Source organism: Leptonychotes weddellii, chromosome 4 (genome assembly GCF_054177405.1).
Source record: "Leptonychotes weddellii isolate Sample4059 chromosome 4, ASM5417740v2, whole genome shotgun sequence".
Classification (NCBI taxonomy): Eukaryota; Metazoa; Chordata; class Mammalia; order Carnivora; family Phocidae; genus Leptonychotes; species Leptonychotes weddellii.
The window spans coordinates 164,200,330-164,218,641 of NC_138372.1; the positions used below are offsets into that span (position 1 = coordinate 164,200,330).

General features: G+C 55.8%; 1 protein-coding gene across 1 annotated transcript in view; it reads right to left on the minus strand.

Annotated features, from left to right (window-relative positions):
* Nucleotides 1-1,902: 1,902 nt before the first annotated feature.
* The window catches only part of ZFAT (zinc finger and AT-hook domain containing), a 180,864-nt gene continuing 164,454 nt past the window's right edge, over nt 1,903-18,312 (minus strand). Inside the window, exons 17-19 of the mRNA XM_081817145.1 lie at nt 10,575-10,831; nt 3,119-8,551; nt 1,903-2,727 (exon numbers count right to left, since the gene is read on the minus strand). Of these exons, the coding sequence (XP_081673271.1) occupies nt 10,592-10,831 (240 nt within the window). The 3' untranslated portion in view covers nt 1,903-2,727; nt 3,119-8,551; nt 10,575-10,591. The remainder of the gene's footprint in view (nt 2,728-3,118; nt 8,552-10,574; nt 10,832-18,312) is intronic.

Sequence of the window (18,312 nt, forward strand, 5' to 3'; positions counted from 1 at the left end):
CACCTGTCACCCCCCCTCCCCCGTGGTCCTGCACGAAATCCCCGCCAGGAATCAGCCTAGCGCGGCCTACATCCAGGCAGAGGGCCCCTCCTGCTCCTTCTGAGCATCCTTCCTGAAAGGAAAACCAAACTTGGGGGAAAATGTTTCGGCACGTGAGTCCACACCCATGGGCTTGATGTCAAAGACCCAGAGTTATCTCCAGTTCCCTCTGCCCACCCCAGGCGGGGGTCTCTGCGAGCCAACCCCAGCTGGGGCCTCGGGGCCAGCCTCTGCAAAGAGACCTGCGCACGCGGCTCATTCCACCTACTTTGTAACCAAGCAGGAGCCAAAGGCCTTCACTCATCTTTCAGGAAGGACTCCTCCACAGACACACTTCCCACAACCCCACTTCCCCCCTCTCCTGGGTCCCTGTGGCCCACAGGGGCGCCAGAGCCAAACACCCACACTTGCGCCTCCCCTCTGTCTGGGGCCTTCCCACCCCCCTTCTCCTGGGGACAACACGTGGCTCAGTCTAGCCTCTCTGGTCAAGTCCTTCCCCATTTCTTCACACACCCATCTCACTGACGAGGCCTCCAGATGGCAAAGGCAAACCGGAGGGCCAGAGGCAGGGGGCACCCACTGGTAAAGACAAACTTCTCTTTGGCAAAAAGAGAGGAGCACTGGTTTAAGGGGGAGCAGCAAGGTGCTCCTCAATCCCCAGGAGGCCCCGCGGGAGGAGTCGCCGGGCGCGAGGCGCTGGGCACACACAGGACAGACCCGCCCCTCTCCCTGGGGAGGCCAGTCCCCTCAGCACGAGGGGCTCAGCCCTCTCGTCCTTGACCTCCCACCGCACCTGGAGTCTGCGCCCCTTCCTGACAGCTCGGGATTCTGCTCAGTCTTGTACCGAATTCTCCAGCCGTCCCAAACCTTGGTCTCCCAAACACCCTACAAGGGAGAAGCTCCGTCCTGCATGCTTTCTATCTGGCCCGTGGAGGGTTTTCCTAGCTGTTCAACAGACACCCCTTGACTATTACTCTTCTCATCTGCAGTCAACGAGGGGGAGAGGTGGGAGGACGCTACCTCGGCCTTGGCTGTGCAGCTCCCAGCCCCACCCTGCTACACCTCATGGGTCACACTGGCCAAGCCTAACTGCTCCGTCTTGAGCACTGCATCCTGAAAATGGAGGAGGTTAAATTTGATCAAAGGCTCTCTTAAATGGGGACTCGTGAGCCCCCCACAACTGCACTGAGTCTGTGGGGGGGGTCTGTGGCTTTCATCAGAACCCCCAAAGTGCTCAGTGGCCCTCGAAGCGCCACTGTTCTCAGGTGGTGTGCCCAGAGTACCAGCTTCCAGCATTTGTACAATTGTAGCTGTAACTGTAACTTGTAATTATATAGCGGACGTGTAATTACATATGCAACTGTCATTTGGCCCATTGTAAGCCTTTTAAAAAGGTACTGTCATCCCTTGAGATACTTTATTGCTGACATCTGATCTTTTTTTTTTTTTTTTTTAAAGATTTTATTTATTTATTTGAGAGAGAGAGAGAGCACATGAGAGCGGGGAGGGTCAGAGGGAGAAGCAGACTCCCCGCCGAGCAGGGAGTCCGATGCGGGACTCGATCCAGGGACTCCAGGATCATGACCTGAGCCGAAGGCAGTCGCTTAACCGACTGAGCCACCCAGGCGCCCCTGACATTTGATCTTTTTAGTTACCACAGGAAGCTACCTGGAAGGAGGTGGGGCCCCCGCAGCCTAGGACAGATGTTTACAGACATCTTCGGATCCAGCAGACGTTCTGATCTTCAGTGTATGCGCTGCATACATATAAAGGTGTCCTGAATCTTTTAATCTTATTGATGTATTTTTACAAATGTGTTTCCAAGGGACAGAGACTGTTCTTGCTTTTTTTTTAAATTGTGGGGGGGAACAGGCCGTGTCTTTCTGGGAGCTGGGTGCCCTCAAGTCCCTCCCTCGCTGACACCTGGCATTTGGTGGGAGGTCTGCGGTTTGTGCAAGTCTCACCCTTGTTCCTCCTGAGAGCAGAATAAACACGGCTGAACTGAACGGAACAGAGAGTGGTGAGTGTGCACACCGCGGCCTTTGCAACTTTCTGCCTCGAGTCTGGTGCCCTGTGTGCGTGGAAGGAACTGCAGCTGGACGTGATCACCACCCCCACACACATCCCCGGCACTGGACAGTTTGCACGGTGCTCAGCATAGAAACTCACCCTGTGCCCTGCACTCAAACCACACAATTTCAACCACACAAAGAGTTCCAGTACTGCACTTCTTTAAGATGATTATTCTGGATTCACTGTCAAATGGTTCACGAATCTCCGTTCCTTTAAAGTCAGTTGTTGGAGCTTTATCAGTGCTTTGGTGGCACTGTGCTGGCCTGATTCTTTGGGACCTTTGCGGCCTTCTGTCGGTGTGTGCGCATCTGAAGGAGAAGATACCCTTCCAGGCTTCCCGGCCTGGCCTCTCCTGCCTAGTGCCTGGAGCATGGGGCTGGGGTGCAGCTGGGGTGCAGGGCTGTGGCCTGGTCTGCGCTGAGGTCCCAGCTGTAGGCCTGTTACCAGAGGATGGGCAGCCATGGTTCCTGCGGGGTCCCTGGGCTGAGGAGACCCCAGGCGAGCAGGGCTGGAGCTGGTCCCGGTCAGGTCCACGGTTGGCGGGCCCGTTACCAGGGACACCAACTGGTGTGACTCCTCCCAGGTCCCTTGGCCAACAGCACTGATGGAAGAGCACTGAAAAGGGGAGCTGGAGCTGAGTCCACAGGGCACGGGGCTGCGTTGGGTCTGCAGCTGAGGCCACACCACCATCAGCGGGCCCACACAGAGCACTGACCTGCCCTTCCAAAGCAGGTCTGGGGCTCCACCCGGGTTCACAACCTCCTGCCTGGGTCCCAAGACTCCCACAACGGCACTCTGTCCGCGGATGGCTACCAAGTCACTGTTGCTGTGCAGGGGGGAGGCTGAGGCCCTCTCACTCCACCATCTGCCGCCACCCCAGGAAATGGCTCGTGGGCCAGGATGGTGACGTGTGCCTGTCCTCCAGCAGGGCGTTATGTGTCATTCCCATTTCTTACCCCCCCTACCCTGAGAGCTCACTACTAACCTCCCCGACGCAGAGACTTACCAAGGAAGGCCAGGCATGGGCCCGAGGAAGAGATGAGGGAGCAAGCGGCTTTAGGTTTGCAAATATCCCAGAGAAGCTTCGTTTGCCACAAAGAAACATGACACTGCAGGACCTATTCCAAGGTCTTGGGTGGGCCCGGACCAGACTTCCAGCTCTGCGGTGTCCACGCCAAGGGCTTCTTCCTTCCACTGGCCGTCGGGGCTCCCGGCATGGGGACCCCGTGTCCGGATCACAGCGGAGAGAGGACTGAGCTGGCAGGAGTGTGGCAATGCCCACTGTCCCCTTGTCACTGAGGGCTGCCCCCCCAGGGCCCCCCCGGTGGGAGGGGCTGGTCCTGCAGCAGTGCCTTCGCACTGGCCCAGCCCCAGGCGTCTCTCCTGCCCGCCTCTGACAAAAGGTCTGGATGGCGAGGTCCGAGGCAGCAGAGCATAGGCTGCTGTCAGGGGACCGAGCGAGCGGAGACGAGCCTTCCCCCGAAGTGCAGTGGGAACCTCCGGCCTCCTCGGGATGTACCCTCGGCAATGGAGCACGGCAGCTCCCCTGCCCTGTGCACTTGGAGGAGTCCCTTTCCCTCTCGGGGCCTCAGTTTGCTCATCTGTAAAATGAGGGTGCCTGACTGTCCCCCTCCAGTCCCTTCAGCTTTGGAACCCTGGGCCTTGCATCCACGTAGCTCTCGCTGTCCCTCTTGAGCCCTGCAAACCAGGGAGTCTCCCCTGGACTCTCCCAGCCTCTGGGGCCCCTCTGGCAGAAGTCCACCCTCCAGCTACCTGGCACCATGCACGCAACAGGGTTATAATGGAATGCAGATGAGGACAGCCATCATTAAGGGCGGCAGGAGTTAAGCCGGGCTGGACGCTTGTGTGTGCCAGGAAATGGGCGCGCTCCACCTCACGGAAGCCTCCCCAGGGCTGGATGAGGAGCGTGCTACTACGATCTCCAAGTCAGAGATGAAAAGAACCAAGGGTCAAGGGGACCATGGGATGCCCCCACCGGTTCGTGGTGAACCCGTGACTCCAACCCAGAATCCTGACCTCAGACACAGCCGAGATTCAGTTGCTGCACGCATATCCACGCTTCCTCTTCACACGGTGCCAGCCGATAGGTTTACAGAGACCCCCCCAGATGCTACCGACCATCACAGTTGACATGCTGCGACCTGCAAGGGACAGAAACCAGGCGGCAACCTCGCTTCCTTCCAAGGCCTGCAGAACCTGTGTTTCAAGGCCAATTTCCATCCAGGTACCTGGGTAGGACACATGTGACCTAAGCGCCCATCACAGGTGGCTTTACCGCTGGCGCTGATTAGTTTCTCCTGATCCATCGTGAGCCCCGCGGGGGTGGCGTAGCTGCAGGGACATCGCTCTGTCAGCCACAGGTCTGGTTCTGGGACAGTCCCAAGAGCCCTGCAGAACAGCAGGGCCAGGGCTGAGCGCAGGGGGAGGCAGCAGACACCACGGGCGACTCTGGCCTGACACGTCCTTCTCCTGTCTACACAGACCTTCCTTTTCCCTTTTGTCTGCTTTGTGATAGTTAATATACCAAACCGTCACTGTCTTCTTAGCCTGTAGGAAGCCTAACAACTGTTATCTACCACAAACCACCCAAGCCTTAAATTGCAGCAGGAACAGTGACAGTGATAGATTAGAATTTTTAAAACCAAACGCAAACGTGTCCCTGTCATGGCTAAGAGAAGGGCTGAGCTGACTCGAAAATAATTTACTTAGAAAATTTTATGATACATGGTAAATTAAGTCCCCCTTCAGCACGCCTTTTTTTTTTTTTTTTTTTCTCCAGCAAAGTATTCGTCTACTTAATTGATTCCCAAAGACTTCCTGCTCCAACTTAAAACTATTACCGCAAGGGGAGACTGATGCAAGCCTGGGTCTCATCCAAGGACAAGATGGACAGTTCACTTTGAAATTTTACAAGGGGTTGCGGGGGAGATGGATTCCTAATCAAACAGGCTTTTTTCTCCAGCCTTGAAACATGGAGCTGAAGAACAATGGGAAAATCATCAGTGACAACAGCTAATGAATTTTAAATCATTACAAGAAAAATTAATTTGCTAAATTGGCCCCGTAGATTCAGGTTATAGAATGAGTCACCATCTCCTCAAAAATGCAAGACTCAGTGCAGCTAAAGTGGCTCAGACTTGCTGCGGCCGGGCCACGCTGGGGGCCACGCCCCCTCACCAAGCACTGTCCCAAGGGGCCAGAGCCGTCTGTCCCTCCACCGCAGACACTCTGCTGAGCACATCACACACGTCATCTCATCTCCCTACCTCTGGGGCTATTTTATACATTCCCAGAGGCATCCTCGTCCCCGTGATGGGGTGGGAACACCCATGCCTCCTGGGACTGTGCCAAGGATGGATGCAGACCCTTGTCCCGGGAAGCTCTTCATGCCCCGTGACAATTCTCTATCCCCATTAGCGCAATTGGTAAGTGATATAACTTTCCAAAGTTATACAAGTTCTAAGCAGCGGGGTTAGACCCAGGTGTGTCTTGCCTACGCTGACAGATGGAGGCGAGCCCACACCACAGAAGGAGACAGAGCCTGCCCGGATGCAGGTTGGCGTTAGGGCTGAGGGCAGACAAGACTGGCTGCGGGGGCGCTTGGGGGCTCTAGGGCCAGGGGTCTTCCAGGGTCAGGCCAGCCCCACATGTCACAGGCCCCCCCTTGGCTGGTCCCTGTCTCAACTCCGTGTCTGACCTCAGGTGGCCCCTGGGGCTCCTGCTTACACTTGATCTTGTCCCACAGCTATACGGTTCCTGGGCTGTTGCTCTGTGGAGGAGACCTTGCTCTCTTGCCTCTAAATCTCCTCTTCCCTGTCCCCCCGAATTTTGACCTCAGCCCCCACACCGTGTTCCTGCTCTGCCTTTCTGGTATCAGGGCTGGAAGGTAAGGGGGGAGGCCGCATGCCACTGGGAGTACAGAAAGCAGCTGAGGAAACGGGACACTCCCACTGGGTTCAAGTCCCACACAGCACTTTCTGGCCTCAAATGTCACCCAAGGTGGGTTCCTTACCGAGTCTGTCTCCTCCGCTGTGAAAGGGCGAGAAGCCTTGGCACAGGGTTCTTCGGTTATGAGTGCTGGTCTTGCTTGAGCTCAAATTCTGGCTCTGCTACTTCCTGTGTGACCTTGAGCAAGTTTCTTCCCCTCTCCGTGCTAATATTCTCCATCAAGAAAACTCTAATGATAGCACCTTACTGGCCTCGCTGTGAAAATCGGTAAGAACATCCACACCCCCTGGCATGGAACAAGCAGTAGAGAAGTACCAGGCGTCCCATCTTCTGAAGACACAGGCGGATGGCAAGACTGAGCGCAGAGATGCGTGGCAAGCTGCCTAGTGTGGTACCTGGCACGTGGTGGGTCGTTATCACACACAGTAAAGCAGGAAGGCAGGAGCTCACTGTCTCCCAGCCCAAACTTTCACTGCTCTTGGCACAAAACACAATGTGGATCAAGAAATATCCAAGTAAAACAGCCAGGGGGGAGTCATCAGAACCAAGGAACGAATCACTTGAGCACCCCACCTGGCTCAGAGAAGCAGGCACCCCCAAGCTCAGCATTTGCTCCCTAGGAAAGGACTTTAGAGACCCAGCCCCCTGCCCTGCCCCATCAAACAGCCCCAGGGCTATGTTACCCGCTGTGTTTGCCGTAATTCAGTGGGGGGATGCAAAAATAAAGCAATGCTGCACAGCATTTGCCATGAGCAAAGGCTCCCCACGAACTGTGCAAAGGGAGCACCAAGCGCTGGATGATTTCATGACTCCTGTGGTGGAAACAGGCTGTAGATATAAAAGAATACCGTGAAGGCATTAAATAGCAGCATTCTTTCCTTCCTTCTCCCCACCCATCCTTTCCTCTCCTCCTTCCTCTCTTCCGGGCTGAGCATGATCCTAGCTCCCACCATCAGGTGTCCCTGCCCCCCTGCCCTGGGGCCATCGCTCCCAGCCCCATGCCCCACGTTCCCAAGGCTCCAGCTGAAACATGGAGAAAAAAGCTGGAGGGCGAGTCCCCAAGTCAGACAGCCCACTTTTCACTCCTAGCCTCGCCCCTTACTAGCTGTTGACTTTGGGCAAGTTTCTTAACCTTCTGACCTCTGTCCTGATCGGTTAGGTGAGCATACACTAGGGCCCACCCAGAGGTCCAGCATCAAGTGCAGGGTTAGGCTGGGCTGGTCCACACGGGCTTCTGGTCTTTAGGACTTGCCATCTCCCGGCTGGGCCATGTTAGCTCAAGCCTTGGTCCTGCTGCCGCCACCCTGCCTGGCCCCGGGCTCATCGGAGGTGGCAGCCATGTCCTCCAGGCGCCCCCACTTGGCTGCAACCCCCACACCCGCTCTGCTCCTGCAGAGGTTTCCACGTGGGCCACCGGCTCATTCCTCTACCCTCTGACCCAGTGGTGAGTCTCTGAGGCCCGGGAGCCCACGTCACTGGTGAGTTGTGCTCCCAGCTCCCAGCCCGGTGCCTGGCCACTGGAGGCAGCCGACTGGCCTCTGCTGACTCAGTGAATGAATGATGCACGCCAGGCATGGTGGCAGGCCCAGGAGAGGGGAGACTGCGGACGGCAGGGTGCGGCTGTCCTCAACTCAGCTCACAGGTGAGGACAAGAGATGGCCCTGTCCAGCTTCTGTTTGTCATCTGCCACGGGGCTCTCCAGGACCCCACCGTCAACAGCAGGAAGTAAACGTCTGCTCTGTTCCAACTACGTACAGTACGTGGTGCCGGGCACGTTGACACACGTCATCACAGTAAATCCTTGAAACCGACCAGGCAAATGGGGCCAATAATTTACCCCATTTGGTAGAGGATGAAATGAGCCTCTTAAAGGTTAACCAACATCACAATGAGTCATTAATGTGGAATCTGACTCAAACCGAAGCCTGCCTCCCAGCCCACGCACAAGGCCCTCATGACCTACATTTTGACACTAAAGCCACTTCTCCCTCATATCTATGTTGAGCAGCACCCAAGGACTTCAGATGGCCCAGCAGGTACCCAGCGCACTCACGATGAACACCAGCCAGGGCAGGTAGCTCTTCATGGGGGAGCTTCCAAATTAGAGCAGGATTTTTTAATGATTAGAGTCACTGATGACACAAAGAAGTGGCCCATGCTGGACGGGCATCTCAGAAATAATCGGATCCAACTTTTGAGACGATCGGCATGCAGGACTAGCCCAGCCCGACTCAGCCAGGTGGACAGCTGTGCAGGAGTGAGGAGTCCCTGCTGAGTGTCTGGGCACCTGCTCCTCGGGATCCTGTGTCCCTATCAGTTCTGGTCAAAGGCCCCATGTCAGGAGGGGCGGGCTCCTCCCTCCAGCCTCACTCGGAGCCCTGAGCACATTCAGTTGAGTCTTTTCCTGTTGTGTGTTCATGTCTCCTCTCTCCCTCTAGATGGTAGATACTGGGGTCTGGTTCCCCCATGCCTAGGAATACAAATCATAATTGGTATTTACAGAGTATGGGCCAGGGCCTCTAATGCCTCCAAGGACTTTGCAAACTCAATCCTCTCCGTAATCTTATCAGTTAGCAATTATTCTCAGACCCATTTCAGAGATGAGTAAACTAAAACTCAGCCAGGCATGGAAAAACATCAAGGACACCCAGATAAGAAGTTATGGATCTGGGCTTGAGCTCAGGTACTCTGCCTCTAATGTGGATGCTCAACCACGTCGACATAGCCCACCCTGATGCATGGACATCGTCACCCTCTCTGGAGTACCACTCTGCCCTTCACACCCTGAGACTACTCAGGGCCACCAGCCCCCCATGGTTTACTGAATAAAGGCAATATCCAACTCTCATTCCTGGTTCTTCTAGGTTCTGGCTTCTCGTTGATCTTCCTGCCTTTCCCCTTGGAGCTACCCACCAGCCAAATGGGAGTGCCCAAGGCTCACTCTCCCTCCCCTGCTATTCCACTCCATTATTCTCCTTTCCTTCTGTTACCCGTCCCTGTCCCTCCACCCCAGTCCTGCAAGTGCAAAACCTATCTAGCTTATAAGGGCCTGATCACAGGTCTCCTCCACCCTGGAGCTTTCCCCAACTCATCCCAAGTGGGGAGTGTCCGTCTTTCCTCTGAACTCCTTTCCTTGCCTAGGGCAAGAAGTCGCTTTCCTCCCTTATAGCAGCAGCTTAACGCTTCCCCCAGAGGTACCTTCCAGCCCTGCTGGGGTGGGATGACTGGGCCCGAACAATGAGGGCCAAGTGCACGACTCCATCTGCTCTTCAACCAGAGCAATGCCACTTCCTGTCTGCACATCTGCTCATACACGCCTAAGACTTCATGTGAAGGGTTCTCAGAGGAAACAAACCTCAACCTCAGTGAATCGGATGGTGGATGATGTCAAGAGCCCCAGGGCTGGGCAAGGCGCAGGAGGACTTGCCCTGATGCCCCTACCATGCTGTGCACAGAGCAGAGGCTTAAAAAGGTATGGGATTTGCCATGGTGCCTGGACCGCCTCTCAAACAACAAAGCTTCTGTCAGCTGATTACTCCTCCCAAGGGCAAGGTGGAAAGCAGGGGCGCACATGTCTCGGCTGCAACAAATCAAGTGTCAGGCCCCAGGAAATAAAAGGTAATACCATTCACCTCCAACCACGGGCCGCAAGGCAAATCCTACAATGCTTTAGCGGGAGGAGGGACACCATCGTCTGCATGTTAAGGCTTTGGATCTTGGATGGGGAGGTTCTGGGTGGGGCCCAAACCCAAGACGTTGATTCAGAAAGGGGAAGAGTAAACCATCCAAGCTAACGGAGGAACCAGAGTATTCAGGCAGAGAATGTTTTTATTCTACCCACCACATCTCAAAGAATGGGAGGTGGATAGTAAAAAGTGCATTTTTTTTTTTTTTTTTTTAAAAGCAAACGAATTCTAAGACATAAGCTAAGACCCCACCTGTCATGGGAGTGGGAGGGTCATCAATTGTGGTTACCGCACCCGGTAACAAGTGCCCTTGATTTGGGGGGAGGAGTGGGGAGTAGAATCTTGTAGATAAAGCCAGGACCCCCTCCCCTCCACCCCCCAAGAGGTGATTCAAAACCATAAGGTCACTTTCTCTGTGCTGGCTGGCTCCCTTTCATCAGGCTGCAGAGCGGTCCCAGAGGACGGTTCGGCACCTGGACGGGGTCAAGGAGTTGGGAGTGTGATTTGGGGCAGATGCTGATGGGGACTGGGTCCCTGTATGAATCTTGAAGCAAAGGGGAGATGCGGTATGGGCCATGTGGAAGGTGGATGCAAAATCTTTCCGGAAGCAGAGGATACAGAGTAAGGGGGGGTCTATGCGTTTGTGCTGGAGGTGGGGTCCTGTGTTGCTGGTGATGCCAATCGCCTTGCCCACCCAAGGTAGGACTAGGAGCCCCATGCGGCCGCCTGGGCAGGAATGGCAGAGGAGAGAGCCACGGAGAGCGCCATTCTGCAGAGAGCCTGGCGGGCCTGCCCCGTGGCGCCCACCTGACGTTGTGTGTCCTCTAGAGTTCCTGGGCCTGTGGCCCCATGGCCTGCTCCTCCATGGGCTGCATGGCCTCCTGCACGTAGACGATGAACTCCGAGGCCTCCCCGCCCTGAGTGTAGACAGTCACCGTCTCGATGCCCTCCACGTCGTCAGAGGACACCACCAGGTGGTGCTGCTCGGCCAGCTCTACGGAGGCCTGCTGGAGGGTCTCCTGGATCATGACCGTGTGGTTGGAGCTGGGCTCCTCGTCCGTTACCTGTGTGGGGGCAAGAGAAAGGTCACACAGGCCCTGCTTCTGGATCCGGCTGTAACAACAGAATCACAACTACTGCACATGGAGCATGTAGTACGTTCCAGGAGCTTGTCCCTACTGCACACAAATGCTCTAGGTTTGCGCTCATCCCTGGCTTACAGATGGAGAGAGTGAAGCTCAGTGCTGCAAAGCAACATGGCCATGGGCCCCAGGGGTGGCAAGTGGCAAAGCCCAAGTCGAAACCCAAAGTCCAAGCTCTTCTCTTGATGCCAAGCTGCCTCCTGCAGGGGTGTGGGGGTTGCCAGGGTTGCCATGGGTGTGAGGGTCGGAAGGTAGCATACGAGTGATTTACTGCAACCATGTGGAAGGTTAGGTGGGTGGCTCCTGGAAATTCATAGCTGGTCCATCTGGCGGTGAGAAAGAGGCTAGGTTTATCCTGGGTTTTCTGTCTTTCCACACACTGTGGGAGCTCAACTCCCTGTCTGAAGATCAGTCTCACTTTGGGAAAGAGTAGATGTCCCTGAAAGAATGATTTCCCCCAGCTGCCGACCATCGACACCAAGGACTTAGCCATGGCGGGAGGTGGCCTGTTGGGAGGACCTGCCCCTGCCGTGGGGCTGGGCGGGACGGTCGGGGGAGGGGCATCTGTCCATGGAGGGGACCTGATCTCTACAGGCGCGCCTTTCTCTGCAGCTCCAAGCAGGCAGATTCCAGACAAAGCCAATTTCAGCTGGTGCTGCTGCCCCGCACCCCTGACCCTGCGGGCTCTGGCCTGTTTTAAATAACCACCGTCTTTGATCTTCAGAAGAAAAATAATCAGGAGAGAACATGGGGAAGACTCAGGAAGAGTTGAGAGCCTGGAGCTGCAAAAAGAACGTAAGGGTTAGAGTACAAGTCCAGGGAGGGGGTCTGGGATGGTTTGGGGAGGGAATGAGAAAGTTCTTAGGTGCGTGCAGGGATGTCAGAGAGGAGCTGAGGGACACGTGCTTCGTCCTGCACGGAGCAGGGCTCGAACCGCAGTTCACCACTGTCTGCTGGGAGGCCAGGCACCTACCCTGCAACCCTCAGTTTTCCCATCTGTAAAACAGGGACGAATGTGCACTGCGGAGGATGGCTGGGAAGGTAAAGGAGATTCTCTGTGCAAAGTGAGTGCCTAGTAACACCACTGCCTTTTCGGCGTCTGTAGCATTCATTTAACAAGACTTTCTTAACACCCTCCAGCTGGAAGGTGTGGCACGTCAGGTACTTGTCAATCCAGCCATGCCGCCCAGCCCATGTCATCATAAAAGGTCCCGGCAGACTAAGCCCCATGCAGCAGGGGCCGCCGTGACCTGGCACCACCGCTCTTTCCCAGAGCCAGGCCGGATGCACACACAAGCACTCAGATCTGCGGAGCGACGATCCGCTGGGTACCGGGTGCTGGGGCGGGTGCTGGTGAAGTGGCCCGCTGGAAAAGCCCCATCCAGCAGGGCAGACACAGGAGCAGAGCGGCAGTGTTCCCATCCAGGGCGGGCGAGCCAGGAAAGGCCTCCGGAGGAGAAGTGGAGATGGGCTCCAGGCAGAGGGGGCAGAAGGAGCAAGGACTCCCAGGACAGCCAGCAAAGGCCAGTGTGCTCAGGTGGCCTCCGTGAGTTCCGCCGCCCCCCGCCCCCCCCACCCCCCCCGCCAATGCTCTGATTCCTCTCCTCCCAGCTGGTGTCTGGCACGGGAAGGCCTCCTCCTCCCTGCCTGCCCGTTGTCCCTAACAGCCATGACTCGACGCTCACCAGGGGCATGGGGGCCCAACTGGCTCACAGGGGCCTCCCTCTGGCCCTGTGACTACCAGGGCGGGCTGTGTCAACAGGGGGATTGTATTTAATTGAGGGAGAAAAATGGAAAGACACCTCTGGGGTGGACACCATGCAAAGCTATGGATTGGAAGGCACTTCTAATTTGGACTGAAAGAATTCACCAGAAGCCAGAGAGCTATCCTAAGTGGAAACTATTAACACATTTAGCCTGATTTGTTTCTCCAGAGTGAATCAGGACCTCTTTTTTTCTTCTTCTTCTTTTAGTGTTTGTTTCCATTTAAATGGGAAAATGTACTGAGAACCAAGACTTTGGAAGTAAATATTGTTTTATTTCACACTGAAAGAGGGTGCTGCCAGAAGGCTGGGGGCGGGGGGACACACAACGAATGCGTTTCTCCTCTTAAGTGTTAGGAAATTCTGCATGAAGGAAAAGGTGCGGGGCTGGGGCAATCTGTGCTGAGCCCCAGGACCTCCCGCGTGCAAAGCCAGCCTGCTGCACTTGAAGTAAACAGACACACACGCCCCTGGCCATGTGCGCTAATTGGCGGTCACTGCGGTCAGAGCCAAGGCTGAGATAAGGAAGTAGTCACAACAGCAATTCCCATGGGCTGAAATTCCTGTCCCTCTGAACAACGCTAACACCACGACGGCCCCGTACTGACAAGGGCCGAGAGCAGGGCCACGGACGAGGGCACCCTGCCTTTGGTGAGCAGGGACTGCGGCCTCCTGTTTCCAGGACAGCCGAGTTCTTGGACACCGGGGGCGGGGAGGAGGGGGTCCAAGGTGACCCGGAGGGCTCTGGCCCACAGATGTGGGGAGGAAGACAGGCAGAAACCAAGACAAGGCCGCTGGGCTTGAAGTAAGGGTAAACTGTGTGCTTCCTCTGTCGCAGGGGCGGCTTCGAGGACGGTGGTGATATCTGCACATGGCGGGAAAAGGCTTTGCAGGCAGAGGGCAGACAGTGAGCAAAGAGCAGGCATGTGCCCCAGGCCCTGCCAAGGCTGCCGGCCACCTCCCAACCACCACGCCCGCTGCGCAGAGTTCTGTCTTCCCCCTTCCAGAAGGCTCTACGCCATCTCCCACTGCTGAGCCAGCCTCAGCTTTCCTCACTGAGACACCCTCTCCCGGCTTCCACAACCCTCCCCTGGGCTCTGTTCTGAGCCCTCTTGAAGATTTCCCGTCCTCGACCTCTGCACTGGACCCCTCTCTGCGTCGACACTCTGCTCCCGGGCTGAGCCAGAGGCACCGAGCTGCAGGCCATAGGGCCATCTGCTCCTGGGGGGCCCCCTGGGGGCATCTGTCCAATGTGCCAAAGTCACAGGAGGGAGGGAGTGCTAGGCAGGAGCGGCAGGCGAGGTTCATGGTCAGGTCTGAAGAGCCCTGGTCACCAGCTGAGGGGCTGAGACTTCGTTTTACAAAGGAAAACACGGATGGTTTTCAAAGAAGGGCCTGCGTCACTGGGTCCGTGGCACCCCGCCAATGGAAACTTGCCTAACGTGAGAGGTTAAAACTGAGTGTTACACTTATCTCACTGCCCCTTTAAATATTTATGTTTATTTGTCCATATCACCTTTTCTAATTACAAAATCTATTCAAAAATAATCCTCTTTCCTTTTTTTCCCCCAGTTTTCAGCTCCAGGGTTTTGTGCAACAGAATCACCATTCAATCCATCCACCGCTGATTATGAGAGCACAGTAAACCTCAGGGCTTAATTCACCAGAAAGAGTGATGGAGACAAAGGTAAGTGCGCCTTTTGCAGAAATCCTGCAAGGAGTATCCTTCTTGGTGGGCACAGGCATAACAGGGGCTGCATGCCGCTGCTCAGTCACCTTACTGAGCCCCCAAAACAGAACAACGGCCAGGGTCCCCAAAGCCTGGCCGTCACCTCTGCGGAGCAGTGTTTACATTTCCGCGAGCTTTCATGAGCGAGTGGCCCTGCCAGCCCTCCAGCTGATACGGGGAAGAGAATGTTGCAGAAGGAGGACTGATGGGGGGGTAGGGGAGTGGGCATGCTCTACAGAAGGGGTTTGTGAGGCTCTGCAGAGGGAGCCCCTCCCCACCCTCACACACTCCATGTGCCAGGTTCCTGCAAACCGTGGACCTTCCCCATCCCGGGGAGCCCAGCGTCCCCCCAGCCCCTCGCCGTTTACTGAACTCCGTGCTGGCCATGTCTGCACGGCGTCTCAGGCTGGGCATTTCTGAATGAAACCTTCAGTGGGCCAGTGACTCATCCAGGGTCAAACAGCAGGAAAGGAGCAAGGGCTGGACCTTGGTCTGGGTGACCCCTCATCCAGACCTTCCTCGGCTGGGGTGGTAGGACAGCGAGAGATGGGATTACACGTCACAGATCAACTGGGTTAAATCATTACTTCACTTCAATCCAATCACTTTTACAGTCCCTGTAGAGCTCGCAACCATTTCCTCCATTCAAAGTGATCTCTCTGGTAGCTTCAACTAGTAGCTCAGGCTTAAAATTGTTCCCCACAGTAGAAATAATACAGCTTCATAATGTCATTATCCCCTGAGACGGGAACTCCACTTTCCCCAAATGCTGTATCTAACATATCTTCCAGCTAAATTATTAGCAGCAAAGATAGCTTAATAGAAAACCTTAACCCAGGGGACTGTACAAATTATTCACTAAATCAGGCTCTGAGTTCTGCAGCTCTGCCCACCTCAAGCGTTCTTCTAGAACCTAGACCAGATGGCTGTCAGACCCAGGCACTCTGCTGGGCTCCATTCCCGCTGAGGAGTGGCTGCCTGCTGAGGCAAACGCTAACGGCGACTGGGTTGCATGGCATTCAAGGGGACGTTTCAGTTCAGAGCCAGGCCAGGGCCCCTGCCTTGTGCGGGTCCTGCTGCGCCCGCGGGTCTGTGGCCCGGTGGAGGCGGCGGATGGGGCGCTTATCCTGGACACCGGGCGGGGCGGTCTCCTGAAGGAGCCCGCCTGGTCCTGAACACTGGGAGGCCCAGACTGTGGACACCTTCTCAGGTCCCTTCCACTGCAGGGATTCTCAGACTCCGTGGCATGCTAAGAAGAGAGGGCTGCACCTTCAATGGGCAGACCGACAGCACAGGACTCTGCCAGGAAGGAGCCTGCAATGCCAGGACCACCCCCTTCTTCTTGGTTCTCAGCCTGGCCTCCTCCATTTAACCCCGTGGGCACCATCTGCTTCCACGGCTTGACTCCCTCTTTAAAAAGAACACACCGACGGGTTCCTCTGCCCGAGTGTCCACATGCCTCAGACACAGACGCTCACAAGAAGGGCCTTGAGGGCAGAAACAGGAAGGACAGCTTCCTGCCCCGACACCCTGTCCTCAGCAACCCCAACGCTGGCCAGGAGAAGTACAGGGAGGGGGCTGTCTTGCCAAACAAGATCGTGCCTGGGAAAACCAGCCCCAGGACAACACTTCACCTCTGTGCACAGCCTTCCACGAGTGGGCTCAAGCCCCACCACACGTCCCCTCTGCTATACACCGCACCAACTACCACCCCCCGGGGACACCAAAACAGCCCAGAGACATTCAAGGGCATCACAACATGACAAACAAAAGACCAATTACGGGAAAACAGAGCTGTGTCTCACGGCTGAATCCCACAGAGGTGGCGGCGAGCCAAGAGGGGAGGCTGTTGCTGGTGGGGTACTTCACATACCACGTTCCCACGAGGCCCCTGGGTTACAATGAACCACTCGAGGACGCCACGCCTCCCACCCAAGTCTTTCAAAACAGCGCAGATAACCGCCTGGTGCCTGAGTCGGCCACAAGCTCGTGCCAGAGGGGCTCCGGTCCACGGAAGCTCCTCACAAGCTCCATCACCTCAATGTAACGAGCGCCCAAGATGGGCAGGGCTGCATGAGGCCAGGCGTGGGAGACGCCAAGACTCTACAGCAATGGCTGAGCTCCCACAAGGAGGCAAACTGGAGGTGTGCCCTGTGTGTACGTGTAGAGGGTGGGTATGTGAGGGGCTTGTGCATGAATATACATCTGTGCACGTGTGTGTCTGCGTCTGTACACAGGCAGGGTGTGTGTGTACATATGTGAGTGTGGGCATACGTGTGCGGGTGTGTGCGTGCATCCGTGGGCAGGTGTATCTTATGCGTACATGAGTGTGAACATATGTGTGCGGGTGTGCATACGTCTGGGCACGTGTATACGGGCAGGGGTGTGTGTGCGTGTGCGTGTGCGCATGTGTCTACGAGCGTGGGTTTGGATGTGGAACGGCCATATATAGGCCCCTAAACTTGTGTCGTGCTCCTTCTCTGTCCTTCCTGACACTTCCTATTACACTTCCTCAGTCTGCATCTTATGACACTACTTCCTTCCTTGTGTATCTGTCACTTCTCAGAGTGACCTTAACAGGTGGGCCCTTCACAGTTTCCGGAGTCTTTCCGGAGTCCTTACCTCATTTAATTCTCATGCAGTGCTGTGAAGAAGGCAGGGCAGGGACGACTGCAGCCCTATCTTTCTGAGAAGTGTTTCCCCGAGTATAGGAGACCCCACAGCTAGTAACAGATGATTCTGGAATGTGAAGCCAGGTAAGACCGTCCAAGGCCTACAGTCTTTCCAACTACCTCTGTCTACCATTTGGTGGCTTCTTGTGACCCTCAGTAGAAGCCCAGCTCCCCAAGGGGGAGAGACAAGGACATTCCTGCCCTGACCCCTGCCTCTCCCCATTCCCCCGCCACCTCCCCCTCCACCCATGCTCATCTTTGGTTCATCATGTGTCCTCTCCTGCCCCTGAACTTCTGCCCTTGCTGCTTCACTTGCCTGAACACTCACCCCACCACCTTTCCCTGGAGAATCAGGTGCGTGCCCTGTCATCCAGGGAGCCCCCAAGCACCCTGAGTTTGCACGCCCAGAGCTGAACCCCATCACATGAAGCCCGGCCACACCTGACAGACAGGGAACAGTGAATCCCTGTTTCTTGGATGAATCATTGAAAAAATGAGTATAAAGTCTAAGAAATGTGCCACCCTTGCTCAAAAACCACCAAATACAGCAAAACTGAGATGGTTCCAGTCCCGGGGAAGAGTCACAGTGGGGACACGGGTGAGGTCCCTGAAGCCTGTGTCTCCAAGTGCATGACGTCACCAAGGCCGTCGCTGCAGCCTGTGCGCTAGGCCACGTCGCATGGCATTCAAGGGGACGTTTCAGTTCAGAGCCAGGCCAGGGCCCCTGCCTTGTGCGGGTCCTGCTGCGCCCGCGGGTCTGTGGCCCGGTGGAGGCGGCGGATGGGGCGCTTATCCTGGACACCGGGCGGGGCGGTCTCCTGAAGGAGCCCGCCTGGTCGTGAACACTGGGAGGCCCAGACTGCGGACACCTTCTCAGGTCCCTTCCACTGCAGGGATTCTCAGACTCCGTGGCGTGCTAACAAGAGAGGGCTGCACATGAAAATCCAAATACAACCAAACGACGAGAATGATACAGAATGCCGCAGTCGATTCTTCTAGGTGAAACATTCCTCTGTGCATGTTTAAGCTCTGAGGAAGAAGCCTCATTTTCCCCAGTAACTGAAGTTTCACTCACTGCTGAAATTCTAACCCGCAAGAGCTTCCTCTAGCCTTCTCAGAAGGGGCCGGCAGGCCCCCCTCACAGGGTTAGCAGGCGAGCACATCCACCCTAGGTTAGGTGTGGTGTTGTCTGTGTCAGGAACAAAGGGACGATGGTAAATACTGTCCCAAATTTATAGA